Source organism: Bubalus kerabau, chromosome 8 (genome assembly GCF_029407905.1).
Source record: "Bubalus kerabau isolate K-KA32 ecotype Philippines breed swamp buffalo chromosome 8, PCC_UOA_SB_1v2, whole genome shotgun sequence".
In the NCBI taxonomy this organism is placed as follows: domain Eukaryota; kingdom Metazoa; phylum Chordata; class Mammalia; order Artiodactyla; family Bovidae; genus Bubalus; species Bubalus kerabau.
Window position 1 is genome coordinate 33,546,138 of NC_073631.1, and position 17,769 is coordinate 33,563,906.

At 42.2% G+C, this 17,769-nt stretch overlaps 1 protein-coding gene across 11 annotated transcripts in view; it reads left to right on the top strand.

The window, feature by feature from the left end:
- Positions 1-17,769, top strand: part of DNAH11 (dynein axonemal heavy chain 11) — a 367,742-nt gene that overhangs the window by 338,403 nt on the left and 11,570 nt on the right. For all 11 annotated transcript variants that reach the window (XR_008717731.1, XR_008717733.1, XM_055589961.1 and 8 more), the window contains 3 exons: positions 5,364-5,555; positions 9,378-9,497; positions 17,442-17,684. Coding sequence is in view for 9 of the 11 variants with exons in the window: in XM_055589961.1 (XP_055445936.1) it covers positions 5,364-5,555; positions 9,378-9,497; positions 17,442-17,684 (555 nt within the window). In the remaining 2 variants the exon portion in view is untranslated. The remainder of the gene's footprint in view (positions 1-5,363; positions 5,556-9,377; positions 9,498-17,441; positions 17,685-17,769) is intronic.

A 17,769-nucleotide genomic window follows, 5' to 3' on the forward strand; every position in this document is an offset into this window, starting at 1 on the left:
AAACTTGCTCATTGAAGACAAACATGGCAGACTAGTATTTCTAACCACAGAAAGAGGAAAAGCCATTGCTCTTATTGATGTTGTTCAGAAGGATGATGACGATGACGTAGCAAGTTTTGGTATAATGTTTAATATTTTTAGGTATGATTTTGATATCAGTAAATTTAAAGCCCTTCTTTTTAGATTATATCCATACTGCCTTCAAATTTACATTTTCACCTCCTTTCAAAATAAAACAAATTCATACATTTATAAATTAATGATAATTCTATTACCATTACTGTCTTTGTTCAGATGACCACATCTGTCTCTACTATAATCAAGTCTGTCAGTTTCCTTGTTGCCATTTCTGTGAGCTCCCATTCCTTCCTCTAATTTCTTGGAAATCCTCAGTAAAAAACATTCTTATTAGGAGAAGTAGAATAAGCCCTAAAGAGAAAACACATATAATTTGGTGATAAGTATTCAGCCTCCTGTTAGAAACATTATTATACTCCGAAAATATGCCTACATGCTTATTAACTTTTTATCTAGTACCCTCTGGACCAGTACCCAAATGAACATTATAAAGGCATTAAAATAATTGGCCACCTAAGAATATAGTTTTGAAGAATACAGTTAATTGCCTAATTCAATAATTGAGTAGTTTGTAGCCTGTTTACATGATGGGCTGTATAAACAAAAGGCGCTCAGAAACTCTTGTTGAATCTGTTACATATTTGAATCATCCTTTTGTGTGAACTAAGGCAGGCATGTATCTTATTATCCCTTGACTCATGTCATAATTCCTGCCATTTATGACATTCCTGAGCTTTTTGCCAAAGTAAGAGACAAAGGAGTAGTTTGACATATTCAAATAGGATTTATCCAACTCCCCAGAACAGCTGTCTTTGTAAAAGTAAGCATTTCATAGGCTGCAGCCCAGTTGCCCTTCAGGTTTTTTTTTTTGGTAAGCAGCACTCTGATAATCAGGTAAAACTACAGACACTCTCCCCAGGGAAATGTACATTGTTGCATACAGTCACAGGAGTGTTCAGATCCCCAGAGCTTGTGCCTGAATTCCTTCTCCAGTGAGAACAGCATGTTCTAGTTTGTGAAAGTATCAGTTCTTTTGACTGCTCCTTGAAAAACCACTTATATTAACTGAAGATTGCATTTATTGGAGAGACTTTTAAGAACTTTAAGGGACAATATTTTTTACCTACTGGAAAGGCTCCTCAGAAATATTAAGACTAAATATAGTCATAAGTAGTGAAAGCAAAGATATTTAATGTGATTCACTAAATAAACTTTGCATCAAATCTAGCCAAAACCACCCAAATAGATATTCTAAAAAATATCTAAAAATTTTTAAAGAGGTTTTTATGAAATGCTGAACTGTTGTCATGTTAGAAAAAATGTAGTTTTTATTCGGATTATATATTTAAAGGGTAGTAGTCTGTGCTCCCTGGCTCTCTGTGTATAGATTCCTAGCATTGTTTATCAGTTAGAATTATGGCTGGCTATTTATGAAGGAAGTACAAAACAACAGTGGCCTGAACAAGGTTATAAAGGTATTTCTATCACACGAGAATTCGGGATCCAGGCCATTCGGAGCGCCTCTGTGTCACCACAGACTTGTCATCAGCCCAGTGTGCTTACCACGTTTCTAGGATGGGCTTGCCTTGGTCCCAGGTGGCAGTGAGAGTGGCCGCTCCTGTTTCTGTGCTCCAGAAAGTAGGATGAAAGAAGGAACAGAGAAGATGATGAAGGGAACATGTTTGTTTTCTTGTAAAGATACATTCTTCAAGTTAGTACACACTACTTCTTTCAACTCATCGGTCAAACTTATTCACACTGCATTACCTAGCTGCAAGAGAGGCGGGGAAAGTAACTCTATGTTGGACAGCTAAAAGTCAGCATGAAGGCACTTTGGGGCTGGCAATTAGTGGTGTCCCTCATAGCCACCTCCTCTCCCAAGCGTACCATCCCGGATGTTGTATGTTGTGGCTGTCATCCTATCTGCTAAAGCTTGTGACAAAGGATGCTAACCGCCCTCTAGCTTGGTTCCCCTTTGGGTGTGCTGAGTGAGTCCTAGTGGCTCCTGTTGCCTGGGTGTCCTTAGATGAGAAAAGCACCCAAGGAATCTAAACACATTAACTGTTCTGTTTGGGTAGTTTTGTTTTACGTCCTTTGATTTTCAAATCAAATATAATCTGTATTCTTAATTTTCTCCCCAAATCAGAATATATCCTCAAATCTTGACATGTGTACTCATAGTGAACAAAGTTCATTTAGTATTGTTCCTTTACTACCTTGAACATTCTAGAATATGTAAATATAATCACTAAGTGACAATTATTTACATGTATATATGTAAAGAACCATATCTTTAGGATGCCGCCTACCTCTTCCTCTTCTGGCTCAATAGCACTGCCTCTTGGAGATGTCATAAATGCTTGAGCTCCTTTCATCTGCAGATAACCAGATTTTTAAAGTAAAAATATAAATTTATTTTTCTGTAAGATTTGCAGTAGAATCAAATAATTGGTAATTGTGCATATTAAATTGGTATCTGTGTGCATGCAACATACTTATGTGTGAGTGCCTGTACTCTCTTTACAATGTCATTTGTATATTCCCTGATACGAACATTTGATCACTTGTCCTGGAATGTGGACTGTTAGGTACACTTATACTTTTTATTGGAAAGCCCAGTTCATATTTTCTCCTAACATCATTTATGTTATCAGAACATAGTGAAATGGGCATTGACTTGTGATTTTCTTTAGCACTGAGGCTAAAACTAGGTTATATGAAGTATAGATGGAAATAATGTACTGACTGTAGTACTTTGGGTTCTCTGATGCTGGGAGGGATTGGGGGCAGGAGGAGAAGGGGACGACAGAGGATGAGATGGCTGGATGGCATCACCGACTCGATGGACGTGAGTCTGAGTGAACTCTGGGAGTTGGTGATGGACAGGGAGGCCTGGCGTGCTGCGATTCATGGGGTCGCAAAGAGGTGTACACTACTGAGCAACTGAACTGATATGTAATTCATGGAGGAGTTAGGTGAGTAGTTAGATATTCCTTAAGTAAAATCATGTCACTTTTATTTGGTCTCCTAGAAATTTCTTACTTGTAAAAGCAATGAATTTTTATATCCTTCAACACTGAAAATGTTAGTCGCTCAGTCATATCCAACTCTTTGCAACCCCACGGGCTGTAGCCTGCCAGGGTGCTCTGTCCATGGGATCTCCCAGACAAGAATATTGGAGTGAGCTGACATTTCTTTCTCCAGGGGATCTTCCCAACTCAGGGGTCAAACCCATGTTTCCTATGTCTCCTTCATTGGCAGGCAGATTCTTTACTGTCAATTAATTCCAATTATATGGTTTCTCTCCTTTCACAAGCTCGCCTTTTACTTGATGTATAGTGGAAAAATTATTTGTAATGGTCATATACTTTCAAGTCCCACAAATATCCGAGAAATGACCTAGTGATTTAGTTGGGCCTGTATGGTCTGTGGCCTGGCCAATTCTAGAAGTGTTTTTGATGGTAACCCGGGATTCTGATGAAAGCAATACAGAAAGGAACTAAAAAACTCTTCTAGTCCTGGACCAAGAGAACAAATTTAGGCTGGGTGTAGACTTTTACTGAAAGGCCCTGGGAGGCCAGATCTGAACTCCCACCCAGAACAGGCTAAAAAGATTTTGCAGATGCCCACATTGTCCTATCCATTTAAATGTCTGCTGCTGCTGCTGCTAAGTTGCTTCAGTCATGTCCGACTCTGTGCTACCCCATAGACGGCAGCCCACCAGGCTCCCTCGTCCCTGGGATTCTCCAGGCAAGAACACTGTAGACTGTGTGTAATCTGACCACTTTAAAGGATAGAAGGTGCTGATACGGCCTCATCATCCTCTGCTGCCCAGCATCAGCTGAAGGGATAGTCCTCAACTTTTCCTCATTTGCCTTACAGAACTGAGAATGGCTCAGTACTACCTTTAAGCCACAGACAGCTATTTTTTACCTTTTAACTGTATGGCTTTGGGGGCCAGAACCGTATCAGTGTAGCATAACAGGTTTCCCTCTGCATTTTCAAAAAACATCTTACACATCTCCTATACAGGGCTTATGTTTTCCACTCTTCTATATGCAAGTCTATCATCCCAACAGTGAATTTTATTTCCAGTTCATTGGAAGAAAACCAGTTGTCGTGGTGGTTATATTAGTTGTATTAGTCAAGGGGCAGTACAGAATTACAGTGATTCAAAGAAGATAATTTGTTGTTGTTCAGTCACTCAGTCATGTCTGACTCTTGGCGACCCCATGGACTGTAACGCGCCAGGCTTCCCTGTCCTTCACCATCTCGCACAGTTTGTTCAATCTCATGTCCATTGAATCGGTGATGCCATCCAACCATCTCATCCTCTGTCATCCCCTTCTCCTCCTGCCTTCGATCTTTCCCAGCATCAGGGTCTTTTCCAATGAGTAGACTCTCTGCATCAGGTGGCTAAAGTATTGGAGCTTCAGCATCAGTCCTTCTAATGAATATTCAGGACTGATTTCCTTTAGGATTGGCTGATTTGATCTCCTTGCAGTCCAGGGGATTCTCAAGAGTCTTCTCCAACACCACAGTTCAAAAGCATCAATTCTTCGGCACTCAGCCTTCTTTATGGTCCAACTTAATTTCTGTTGCACATAAGTAACATCTCTGGTCTGTGAAATCAACCACACACCCAAGCTGTTTGGTGCCTCCACCATATACCTAACTCATGGCTTCCAAGTCACCCAATCATTGTCATTTCTAGCTCACAGGAAGGGGGAAGAATGATAAGCAGAGTAAGTAATTTCCTTTTAAGAAGTGATAAGAAAGTTGCACACATCACTTCTGCTCAAATTCTGTTGGAAAAGACCTTGGCATGTGGTACATCCGGCTTCAAGAGAGGCTGGGAAATTATTCTGCGATGAGTGGCCGTGTGCTCAGATCATCTGTATTACCATGGAACTGGGAGGAATGGAGAGCTGGCATTCACTCATTTTCTGCTACACTGATGAAATTAAGATGATGGCCTTTTGTCATCCAGATTGTACAAGGAAATTTTTGCAGGGGAAAATGACGTCACACAGTATTACCACTGGTCAGAATGAACGGTCTCATTTTCTAGAGGAACAAAGGTATAACTGAAGCAAAATAAAACCATTCCTCTTAATTCAACAGACTAGCAAGTGCCAGTCTCCTCTTATGCTCTCCCAGCTTAAAGCTGCGTGTCACCTCTGTCCTAGGTCTCTCTGAGTCCTCTACAAGATAATTGAAACCTCAGACCCTTGCTCCTGGAAACCATACAGGTAGATGATCACTCCTTTTTTCTTTTCTCCCAGGATTCACTCGAAGTGTGCTCCAAGGAACAGGAGTTTAAAAGCATCCTCTTCTCTCTGTGCTACTTCCATGCCTGTGTTGCCGGGAGGCTGAGGTTTGGCCCCCAGGGCTGGAGCCGCCGCTACCCGTTCAGTCCCGGGGACCTCACCATCTGTGCCAGCGTCCTCTACAACTACTTAGAGGCAAACCCTAACGTAAGTGTCCATGGTCAGATAACCTCTCCAGGGAGTGTGTGGAAGCTGTCAGTCTTTGGGCACTGTCAAATGGACCATAATTTCTCTTTTGAAGCTATTATTGAAATAGCTGACACTATGTATGCATCTTCTTCCCAGTGTGAAAATAAACCAGATCAAAGGTTTTACAACAGTGGATGCTCGAACTTGAGAAGATAGGTCAAACCAGTTCTACATCAGTGGCTTAGTACCAAAAAAAAAAAAAAAAAAAATTGTCCTTCATTATGTTAACAAAAACAGTGGTTTACATGTGCATATATGCCAGATTCATTAGGCAGGTAATGAAGCATTTGCACAAATGTAATTACGTACAGCAATTCTGACAGTTCATAACACTGCATTAATAATCACTACAATTAGTTCTGATGATGGAAGCAATTTACAGCGCGTCACATGTATGAATAATGGTGCATTTCCTGCACATGCCATTATTATGTATTAAGGACGCCACCTTGTTGTGACTTTCTCAGTAATGTTCCCCTTGATTTGAAGTTAAAGGTAGATGAATGATTTTATTCCGTAGCTAAAGTGTGTTCTACAGATGGGAATGGGAATGCTTCATCAAGAACATTTGTGTAAACTCTTACAAACTCAGTGATTGGATTTCAAAAAGGATGAACCGTTTGTAAGGATTTTCTGGCTTAGTCCTCATAAGGGGAACTTTTTCCATTAAGTTTCAATCTGTTAAAAGTGAGGTGGGTTTGTCTGAACCAACCAGGTGTTAGGCTTTAGGTCATACTTTCTATAAAAGGCCTTTAAAACTATTCAACCAATGTTTCTATGTATAAATATTTTGTTGTTGCTGTTCTTTTGGTAACTATTGTTATAATTTTTGTTGTCAAAATTTTCTTAAGCTTTCAGGATGGTTTGACCACTATCAGAATATGTACACTTTGTATGTAGTAACATGGATGTGTTTTGTCAAGGAACACATGTTGAATAGGTTGTATTCAAGATAAATTACTTCTGTATGGTATGTGATAGTCGCTATCATGTTTTAAATTTTTGAAGTTCACTTTGAGCATATTTTGACCAGTTTAATAAACAGCATTGTGTGTTGATCTTAGCACGTTTTGTTTAAAATGTTGCAGGTAACAATGATTATTGTCATAGTTCTGGGTGGAAAATGAAATAGACCACTTAATACTTTCATTTAAGTCCTTAATTCCTGTCCCAGGAGGCCAAGAGCAGGCGTATTACCGTATTTCAGCCACATCCTGTGCACAGTCCAGGTGGGAACGAAGCAGGGTAGGAGAGGAGCTGCCGCGTGTCTCTCCCGGTCACGTCCTGAGGCTTGGCAGCACCAGTTGAGCGGTTGACTCCTGCTGTGTCCTGCTCCTTCTCCCACGGGGCTCCCAGGATCAACACAGCTTCCGGTTTTAACCACTCTGTCTTGTCTCTCAGATGTCTTGGCCCAAGTCATTCACCACATATCATGAAGCAAGTCACTTGGGTTCGAGAATTAAGTTGACTTGCCCACATAGTTTCCTTGTACATGATGCCCTTTTCAAGAAGGTATCTGTATAAACTTGGAAGTAGGCATTTGATAGATGATCTTTCAAGTTATGTGGTTAGATGAGACCACCAAGGGTATAGTGTGATGGAGAGATTTAAAGATTAAGTCTTAGGGAATGCCAACATTAAAAAATTTTTAAATTAATTAATTAATTTTTGGTTATTCTGGGTCTTTGTTGCTGTGCAGGGTTTTCTCTAGTTGCAGAGAGCAGGGGCTACTCTAGTTGCCGAGTGCAGGCTTCTCATTGAGGTGGCTTCTCCTGTTGCGGGGCACAAGCTTTAGGACACACAGGCTTCAAGAGTTGCAGCTCCCGGGCTCTAGAGCACAGGCTCAGTAGTGGTGGGGCACAGGCTTAGTTGCTCTGTGACATGTGGGATCGTCTTGAATCAGGGATCCGTGTCTCCTGCATTGGCAGCAGATTCTTTACCACTGGGCCTCCAGGGAAACACCCCCATGGTTTAACTCTTATAAGAACTTTGATGTTCTTCCATATAAATTTTATAAGTCTCACCATAGAGAAATTCTTGAATGTCAAGATTGGAAGACTTTAATTGAAAATATCACTTGATTGCATTTAAGGTTGGGGATCGAGCTATGTAACTTCTGACTTTGGTTTTAAAAAGCCTCAAGGAAGTAGGAAGAAAAATTATTACTCTGTAGCAGTACCTTTGGCACCCCACTCCAGTACTCTTGCCTGGAAAATCCCATGGACGGAGGAGCCTGGTGGGCTGCAGTCCATGGGGTCGCTAAGAGTCGGAGACAACTGAGTGACTTCACTTGCACTTTTCACTTTCATGCATTGGAGAAGGGAATGGCAACCCACTCCAGTGTTCTTGCCTGGAGAATCCCAGGGACGGTGGAGCCTGGTGGGCTGCCGTCTCTGGGGTCACACAGAGTCGGAAACGACTGAAGCGACTTAGCAGTAACAGTACCTTTCTCCCATTCCAACCTGCTCAAGAGGCCCTCTATTGAATAACAAAAAGTTCCCTTGTTTTTTTTCAGGGTGTATCACCATGCCAAGGGAAGGATGCCAGAAAAATGTATATGTAGAAAACAAAAATCAAGATTTGGGGGAAGAAATTTCAATTATTAAGAACAGATCTGTAGCTGATTAAAATCTTGAGGGGGCCATGTATCAAATCATAATATATAGAAGGCATTAATTAAATGTGATCACAGAAACCAAGTTAAGAAATCTTATTTCCCATCCCTTTCTGCTCTCTGGAAGTAGTCCATGGCATGGTGGAGGGAGCATGGTGCCTTATAGCCACTTTTCTTTTTCATTCACATCGCGGTGACTTAAAGACATATTTGAGGTTCATTTATTCAAATTCTAATAAACCTGTAGCAAGTGCATTGGAATAGTTGAGGCAATTTTACTTGTTCTGTCACATCATGCAACAATTCAAAGGCTATAATTAAGTTTTTACTTGAACTGCTGGGAAGCAATATACTGCCCCCGAGGATATAAAGGTTTCTGTCTAGAAAGGCTCCATCACAAGCTGGCATGTTTTGCAAACCCAGAGGAAGCTAAAGGGTAGCAAAGAAGGGGCCTCAAACCCTGTGAAGCCCAGTAAAGAGGAGATACCGTGATTTCTGTGCTAAAACAGTACAGTCTTTAGCTACAGCCCTTAGGATAGTCCTGGAGCCCAGCCATGCCATAAACCGAGCCCTCAGATCAGTCCATGACAAACTCAATTGGTTTGCCTGGATTTCTGGAAGGCAATGGAATTCTCAGTATACCCCAAATTCAAACTGCAGTTTTTCTTTCTTTTCCTGAATCAGATCATAAAAACCTGATACAGATCAGATCGTAAAAGTAGGTCATCCCTCAAAAGCCATATCAACCAACATAGGGCTTCTCCTGGTTTTTAGATGAGGTTTTGAATATATAAACATGTTCTGGGAATAACTCAAGTTTGCTTTAAAGTCTTCATTAAAAGCTCAGTGTTGGGACTTCCCTGGCAGCAGTTAAAATTTGCACTTCCACTGCAGGGGGCGCAGGTTCAATCCCTGGTTGGGGAACAAAGATCCCACATGCCACGCAGTGTGGCCACAAAAAAAAAAAAATTAAGAATAAAGCTCCGTGTTAGTGAATTTTTACTAAATGCATTAACACACACACTGAAAATAATTCTCAGCCAGTTCAATTCTAATTGTTGGACCTCTTTTAAATGCTTCTGTTGGTGGGGGCTGGGGGATTTGCTGTCAGTCGACTGAGGCCTTTGCCCTGGAGCCGGGAGTGAATGTTTGCCGATCCCCACCAGGTCCCGTGGGAAGACCTCCGCTACCTCTTTGGTGAGATCATGTATGGGGGCCACATCACAGATGACTGGGACCGCAAACTGTGCTGTGCGTATTTAGAAGAATTCATGAATCCCTCTCTGGTAAGACATTTTTTAAAAAATCATTTCTTAGAGAAAAAACTTATAGCATGAATTTTGTTTCGCCTTTTTATTTCAGATTGGATAATAGTTGAATAACAATGTTGTGTTAGTTTCCGGCGTACAGCCAAGTAATTCAGTTATACATGTACATGTGTCTATTCTTTTGCAAATTCTTTTTCCCATTTAGGTTTTTCCATAACAATGGGCAGAGTTCCCTGTGCCATACAGTAGGTCTTTGTTGGTTATCCATTTTATTTTATTTTTTTTTGGCTTGCTTTGGTTATCCATTTTAAATTTAGCAATGTGTACATATCCATCCCAAACTCCCTAACTATCCCTTCTCCCCGTCCTTCCCCCTGGCAACCATAAGTTCGTTATCTAAGTCTGTGAGTCTCCTTCTACAAATAAGTTCGTTTGTACCATATCTTTTAGATTCCATGTACAAGGGGCATCATATGATGTTTCTCTTTCTCTAAGAATTTTTAAAACTGATGTCACTATGTTAATAGTCCTTGAATGTTACTGAAGATTCTTGGCCTTTTGTGAATATACTCTGGCCCATCTTCCTGGGAATCTGGAAATTTGCTAGAAATGCAGGATCTTGGGCCCCATCTCAGACCCATAAGATGAGACTCGGTTTTAACAAGATCCATCCCCCCCCCCCACACACATGCACACACTTAAACACACAGGTGGTTTCTCTGCCCATAGGGAGCACTGTTACATGCACAGCCTCACTGCATTTCTGGAATAACTCTGTAAGTTACGCAGAACTGATATTGTCACCCTATTTTAGAGACGGCGGCAGGGGCATGGTGATTTGTCCCAGGCCACTCAGTTATCACCGGCAGGGGCCCCAGCCATAGGTATCTATTTCTAGGCAGATGTATTGATTTCAATTCAGGGGCTCTGATGTAAGTGAAATCTATAGTTTATTCTCTGTTGCAGAAGCCATCAGTTCAGTTCAGTCACTCAGTCGTGTCCGACTCTTGGCGACCCCATGAATCACAGCATGCCAGGCCTCCCCGTCCATCACCAGCTCCCGGAGTCCACCCAAACCCATGTCCATCGAGTCGGTGATGCCATCCAGCCATCCCATCCTCTGTCGTCCCCTTCTCCTCCTCCCCTCAATCTTTCCCAGCATCAGGATCTTTTCAAATGAGTCAGCTCTTCGCATCAGGTGGCCAAAATATTGGAGTGTCAGCTTCAACATCAGTTGAAGCCATGGAGTATTCTAAATTTTGATCACTATGTCCTAACTAAATATGTGCTCAATAAAACTGCAGTGATTTAAAAGGACAGTTCTTCCTTCTGTGGGGAAGGGGCAGAGCCCCCTATTCTAGAACATAAAGAAACCAGGTACCCTTTTTTCCCATCTCTTATCTTACCAGCCCTTTGTCTGTGTAGACCAGATACCCACACGGTTTGTGCCTAGGACTGGTTTCCTGGAAAAAGTATTCAGTTCTTGTGTTCCATACTGAAGTAGCTGAAAGTGGTAGCAGGTTCATGGCCATTGCCCGATTATTTCTTGAAACACCAAGACACCCTCCACCATGCCATTTCTTCTCCCACTTGGGCAAGACATCAGTTGTGTGTAAAGCAGTGCCGTGTGTTTTTTAAAATAGTTTGAACAGCCTCCTACTTATAATTTCTTGAGAATTTCATCTCATAAAAGCATGATACCTTCCTCAAAAGTCCATTCTAAGAAGAAATATGATCATGTGTTAGAAGACATGGGTACTGTAGTCTCATATAGGAAACTGAGGACAGATTTTTTTTTTTTTTTTTTTTTTTTTTTTTTGCTGCTTTTAATAATGTGGAACGATTTGAGGATGGGGCAGGGAAAAATATACTTTCCTGCCATGTGACCATGACTTGTTTCTTTTGATTGTGAGTCTCCTGGTCTTTTCCTTAGTTCTAATGAACTGGGTTTCACAGGTCAAAAAGACACTTCCAATTCAGCACAATCGGAGTCGTTCCTCAGAGGAGGTCTGGGAGCAGGTTACCATGGAGATGGGAAAGATAAACCAGGTCGGGCCTGCCACCTTTACCTGCCACCTCCGAGTGATAGTGGAGGTCAAGGGGCAGAGCGAGCAGCTCTCTGGTCCTGGCCTGAGGATGAGGAGCGGTCACTGTTGCCAGCTGAGGTGGTCCATGAACCTGCACAAGGCTGAACTCCCATTCACGCAACTGGAAAAGAAATGTCGAGGGTGCAACCCGAGGGGCATCACTGGTGTGGCTGTTAGCCCTTTAGAAATACAGGTAGCCGCCATTCCCGGCCAATCTGGTGAGGTTCTCAGGATGGAGATGCTTGTTTGCCATCTTTCCTGCTCACCAGACAGCGCTGCCTCTTCTACTCACCAGAGGAAGGGAAAGCTTTGACTGGTTTGGTGGCAGAAGCTGCAAAATCCCAGTTATTTTGTTCTCATGCAGATGTGTCCGGCTCACGCTATTTACGTCATGAGAGACTTAAGCTGACACTGCAGCATCTGCAGGATGTCTTTTTGCCACTTCTCACATTGGTTAACATACTTGGCGATTAGTATCTTTGGTTGCACGGACACCTGATCGAAAAGTTACCCATGGGTGGGTGGTCTGAGGTTTCAAGTTCCACCACTCAGAATGTTTTCAGTGACTTTGTCCTGTTAGGGAAGATGGATGAGTTTCTTGTTGGGTAAATGAGGTGGCATTTAGAGAGGGTTCCCCAATGGCATGTGCTTCAGAAGGTTCCTAGCTTTAAAAAAAAAAGAAGAAGGTTCCTGGCCAAAGTTACGGAATTAGAATTAATACGATTCTCTTATGAGAGGTGCGTACTTGGCAATGCTAAACAAGTAGTAAATTACTTTTGGAAAATAAGGTATCAGGTCACCTGAAAGTTGTCATATATTAACAATCATGAAGTTGAGCTTTGAAGTAAAAACCAAAACAAAACTCGGATTCAGATTCAGTTCTTTCTTGCGTCTGCTGTACAGTTGTGGCCACATCACTGAACCTGAGCCTCTGTTTCATCATCTGTGGAACAAGAATGGCCCAACTCATGGCTTCACTCTCAGGCTTCAAGATTGTTAGAAATGCCTAATAAATTGGAAACATCTGTACTATTACAGAGTATAAATTTTCATAGTTTATAGTTTTCACTTGACTGTACTTTATATAATCAGCAGCTATAACCACGGAAGCCATTTGTTAAATTTCATCAAGCCCCGCTCTGTGCCAAAGGCCTGTGTTACACACTTCATGTGCACTCTCTCTCCTCACTACAGTCCTGCGAAGCAGATGTTATTATCCCAGTCATCACAGAGGAGACCCAGATTCAGAGAGCTCAAACAGTTGCACAAGTAGCTAAATCAGGATTTGAATTCGCAGTCAGGCTCCAGATTCTCTGCAGCCCCCTGGCTGGCGTGCTGACGTCAGTAGTCATGGGCTCATGTCACAGACGGACCTCCATGCGTCCTGTGCACGCTGGGTGGCACAGGGTGGCTACTGGGAGAATAACCTTGGGCAGTCCTGGAGACCCGAACCCTAGTCCTGGTTCTGCCTCTAACTTACTGTCCAGCTTTGTGCCAGCCCATCCTGTGCCTCAGTATATTCATTTGTGAAATGAGAGTATTGTCTCGAAAATCACTAATGGACCCTAAAGGCAGAAAACATGATTCAACCGTGAGCAATTTCCCTCCCAGACTTTGGCATCAGGGCATTCTGTTGTTCTTTTTACTCAAAAGTCCACAAGCATATACACTCGTTTAGACTCGCAGTGAATTGGGAGCTTCTTGTCATAAACAGGGCTCCTCGGAGAGGCAGTGGAGGAGGTGAGCCTTTCCTTAATTACCAGGAAGGAGAAGGTGAAAAGGATGACAATCAAACAGACTCAACAGAATGGCAGGATCCTGGCTTTCCCAGTTCCTAACGATTCTACCTGCAGTGTGCCCTGCGCTGATTTCTGCAGAGATGGCTGGAATTCTTGGTGATTTTTCATAATGTGGAGGCTCATTCTCCCTGAGCACAGTTCCATTGATTCTTCCTGTTAAAATACTTTATTGAGATATAATTCACATCCCATAAAATTTACCAGTTTCAGTTGGACAATCCAAAGGTTTTTCATGTGCATTCAGTTATGCGGCCATTGCCGCAATCTATTTTAGAACATCTCTCTCACCCCCAGAAGGTACTTTGGACTCATTAGTAGTCCCTCACCATCCTGTCCTCGACATCCCCCACTCCCCAGCCCCAGGCGATTGCTAATCTTTCTGTCTCGAGATTTGCCTATTCTGGACATTTCATGTAAGTGGAATCAGACAATATTTGGTCTTTTGTGTCTGACTTCTTTCACTTAGCATAATGTTTTCAAGGTTTATCCATGTTATAGCATATATCAGTACTTTATTCCTTTTAGGGGCCAAATAATATTCCAGCGTATCAATACACTCCATTTTATGTATCTGTTCATCAGTTGATGAATATTTGGGTTGTTTTGGCCTTGGGGCTATCATGAATAATGGTAGAATAAATATTCCTGTGTAAGTGTTTGCAGGGACATACATTTCCACTTCTTTTGGGTATATACATAGAAATGAAATTATTGGATCACATGGTAACTTTATGTTTAATATTTTGAGGAACCAACAAACCGTTTCCCAAAGCAGCTGCACCATTTTATATTCCCACTGGCAAATATGAGAGTTCCGTCCTCTCCACATCCTTATGGCGGGTGTGAAGCGGTATAACACTGTGGTTGTGATTTGCGCTTCCCTGAAGACTAACGATGTTGAGCATCTTTTCCTGTGCTTATTGGCCATTTGTGTGTCGTCTTTGGAGACACGGTAATTTAGAACAACTGATTCTTTGAGGTGTAACAATAACCTTATCCAACAGCTCTCCCCCAAAGGCAAGACAGGTGGCCACTGTGCAGAGTTAGAGTCCCATCAGGAGAAGCAGCTTTTCACAAAAGCCCGTACATGGGATGGGAGAAGGCTTAGATGCAGAATCAGGATTCCTAGCGCCCCTTGAGTATGTTCACATCTTCACAGCTTTATTGAAGGAGAACACAAGTCCCTGTGTGAACTAAGCCTCGCCTATGCTGTACTTGTTTGACATCACAGTAGGGAATTGCAGTAGAACATGCTCAGGTTTTGTTTTTCCTTCTAGAAAATTAGTGTGTACTTGAGATAATCATGTCTCTTTCTAGGGTGCAGGAAAAACCAAAACTAACATTTGTAAAAGGCTGCTCTGTGCCTAGCAATTGTGTGCCTGTGTGCAAAGTTGCCTCAGTCATGTTTAACTCTGTGTGACCCCATGGACTGTGGCCCGCCAGGCTCCTCTGGCCATGGGATTCTCCAGGCAAGAGTACTGGAGTGGGTTGCCATGCCCTCCTCCAGGGGAGCTTCCTCCCTGGCAGGGGTGGAGCCTGCCTCTCTCTTTTGTCTCCTGCACAGGCAGGCAGGTTCTTTACCATTAGCACCACCTGGGAGGCCCAGCTATTTGTATACTTGTCATTAAATTCTCATAGCCACGATCATTAGGATGATGTTATGAACCCTACCTTACTGATAAGATTGAAACTCAGATGAACAGTCATTTTTTTTAAGGCCACCAAACCACTCAAAAAGATGGGAACTGAACCAGATCTAGCTGGCTATAAAGTTAGTCCTTCCCTTTGATTTTGCTGTTGTCCTTTGCTTCGCTCCTTGCCCAGTATACAGAAGGCCCTCTTCACACACTGGTAAACAGACTACCTAAGTCTTTCCAGAAAGCGTAGATCATTTGCATTCCTAACCACATTATATGAATATGCAGTCACACACATGTCCAGGCCCCAGGCATTTTGCAAGTTCCAAATGATTCCATGGTTTGGTTACTTTCTCTCCTTGAAACTGTTTAACTTTTGGCTGTAGTGCAAGATAATTTAGCTGTTGCTCTTAAAATTTCTTTTAACTAGTGAACACTAATAGGGAAAACCAAGTCCTTGTTTGCAGGGAATAAATTCTGGCTTGGATATATTTAGTTTAACATTTGGTTTTTACATTCATATTTTATGCCCATATTTTAATTTTGGCTAACTTATCTATCAAGTAATGGTGAGTTTAAATCTGCTTCATGATTTTGTTTTGGTCATGGTGAATTGGGTGAAATTTAAATGTTGATTGTTTTGATATATAAATATGATATGGTAGAAAATCTGAATAAGTGAATAAAACAAACCACATGAATGGATATGGTTAATGGAGATAGCCCACAATGCCCCTTTTCATATTTATTGGGTCAGGGTCTGTTTCTGGCAAGATGAAATACTGGATAATTTCAAAATTCTCTTGGTACAAAATAAAAGCAAAAATGCTGACTTTCGTATTTTAAAAGGCCTTTGGGGTTCAGGAAAGCAGTTCTGCACCACCCCTCTAGGGACGTGGCTCCCCAGGCAGCGTGCGGCTGCGGGCTTGAGGAGGCGGGCCTCCTGACGACAGGGCTGTGGAGAAAATCACACTTATTTTGTCTCCATTAGGCTGTGAGTTCCTTAAGAACTACGTTGTATGAATCTCTTGTACCTCCACAGCTTATTGGGTACACTAGGTAATCCGTTCAAATGATGGAATGAAGTAATGAATAGTCACTCTGTCTCCAGCCGATAGTGAGACCAGAAAACATAAAAATACACAATTGCAGAGATAAACCCCATTTTCAGAAAACAAAATAATAACAAAATTTTTTTTAATCTAGGCATAAAATAACTACATTAGGTGATGGTCTTTAAAAACTAGTATCCCCTGTGCATTTAAGTGCATTTAGACAGAATTTACAGCAAGAGAGGTTGGGAAAATTAAAACAGAAGTATCATGGTCCCCTGGGAACTAAAGAACAATCAGGGAAAGATATCAGAGCATATACTGAGTTAACGAGAAAAGTATAAGTGCTTGATTGACTCTATTTATAGCTGGTTAGAGATGGAAACCCATAAATCTTTTTTAAATTGGGGTGTAGCTGCTTTACAATGTTGGTCGGTTTTTGCTGTACAACGGGGTGAATCAGCTATGTGTATAAATATGTTCCCTCCCTCTTGGACCGCCCTCCCATCCCCCTCCATCCCACCCATCTAGGTCATCACAGCTGTGCTTACATTTTGAAGCACTGCATTCTAACATTTAGACGTTCTGGTATTGCTGGTCATCTCGCGTTGGTTGAGAACATAGAACATTCTTCCGGGTAAAATGTATACCCTTGTCCCAGCCTGAATGAAGGGGTGGGCATGATTAATGCCTGAGGACTCCAGCCTCTTATTAGGCAACTGTAGCCAGGGCACCAGTAGGTGCCTCAGGTCTGCACATCCTGAAATGAGCTACAGACTGCCCTGAGCAGCTCGGAGGCATGGGGAAGTCACAGTCATTTGAATCATGGTGCATACTACCCCATAACGTGTTCATTACGCACGCTCATACACATTTTTTAAGATATGCGCATATAATCATGCATGCTTACAAAATCCACATGTATGATACATAAAATAATTTGTGATATTGTGGAAAGTACTATGAAGTCATACTACAATGAGTTCAGAATTAAGATTAACATCAAACAAATGCCTGGGCAAGTTACTCTGAATCTCGATTTTCTCTCTGCAAAATGGGGATATATGGGGAGAATCAATGACTGCAAACATGTAACAGGGCGACCAGAACTCAGTAGATGACTCAGCACGTCCGTTCCCTTTGCATGCATGTATCTTGTTACCCCTTCCAAGGGACAGATTCACGAGTGTTCCACAGAGGTCAGCCAGGTACCATCCACGGAGCAAAGTGATTGATGACCAGAGGGTCGTGAGATATTGTGGAGAGTGTGCCCTCTAGCTAGCACTGTGCTGGGACCATCTTACCAGAGTGTTCCCTGGGTGTTTAGGAAGGGAAGACTGATGTCCACTTCAATTTGGAATAACTGACTTTTCCTTTGGGCTTGAAGATTGATGATGAGCTGATGCTGGCACCAGGATTTGCAGCTCCACCCAGCCTAGACTACTCAGGCTACCACCAGTACATAGAAGAGATGCTTCCTCCAGAGAGCCCAGTGCTGTATGGCCTCCACCCGAACGCTGAAATCGAATTTCTGACGGTCACATCCAACATGCTGTTCAGAACCTTGCTGGAGATGCAGCCCAGGAATGCAGTGAGCAGCGAGGAGCTGGGACAGTCCACAGAAGACAAGGTAGCGGGTGGCTTTTCCTTTTCTGTTGAGGTGCATCATACATACACCGATGCACACTAATCCTGAGTGCCCAGCTCAGTGATTT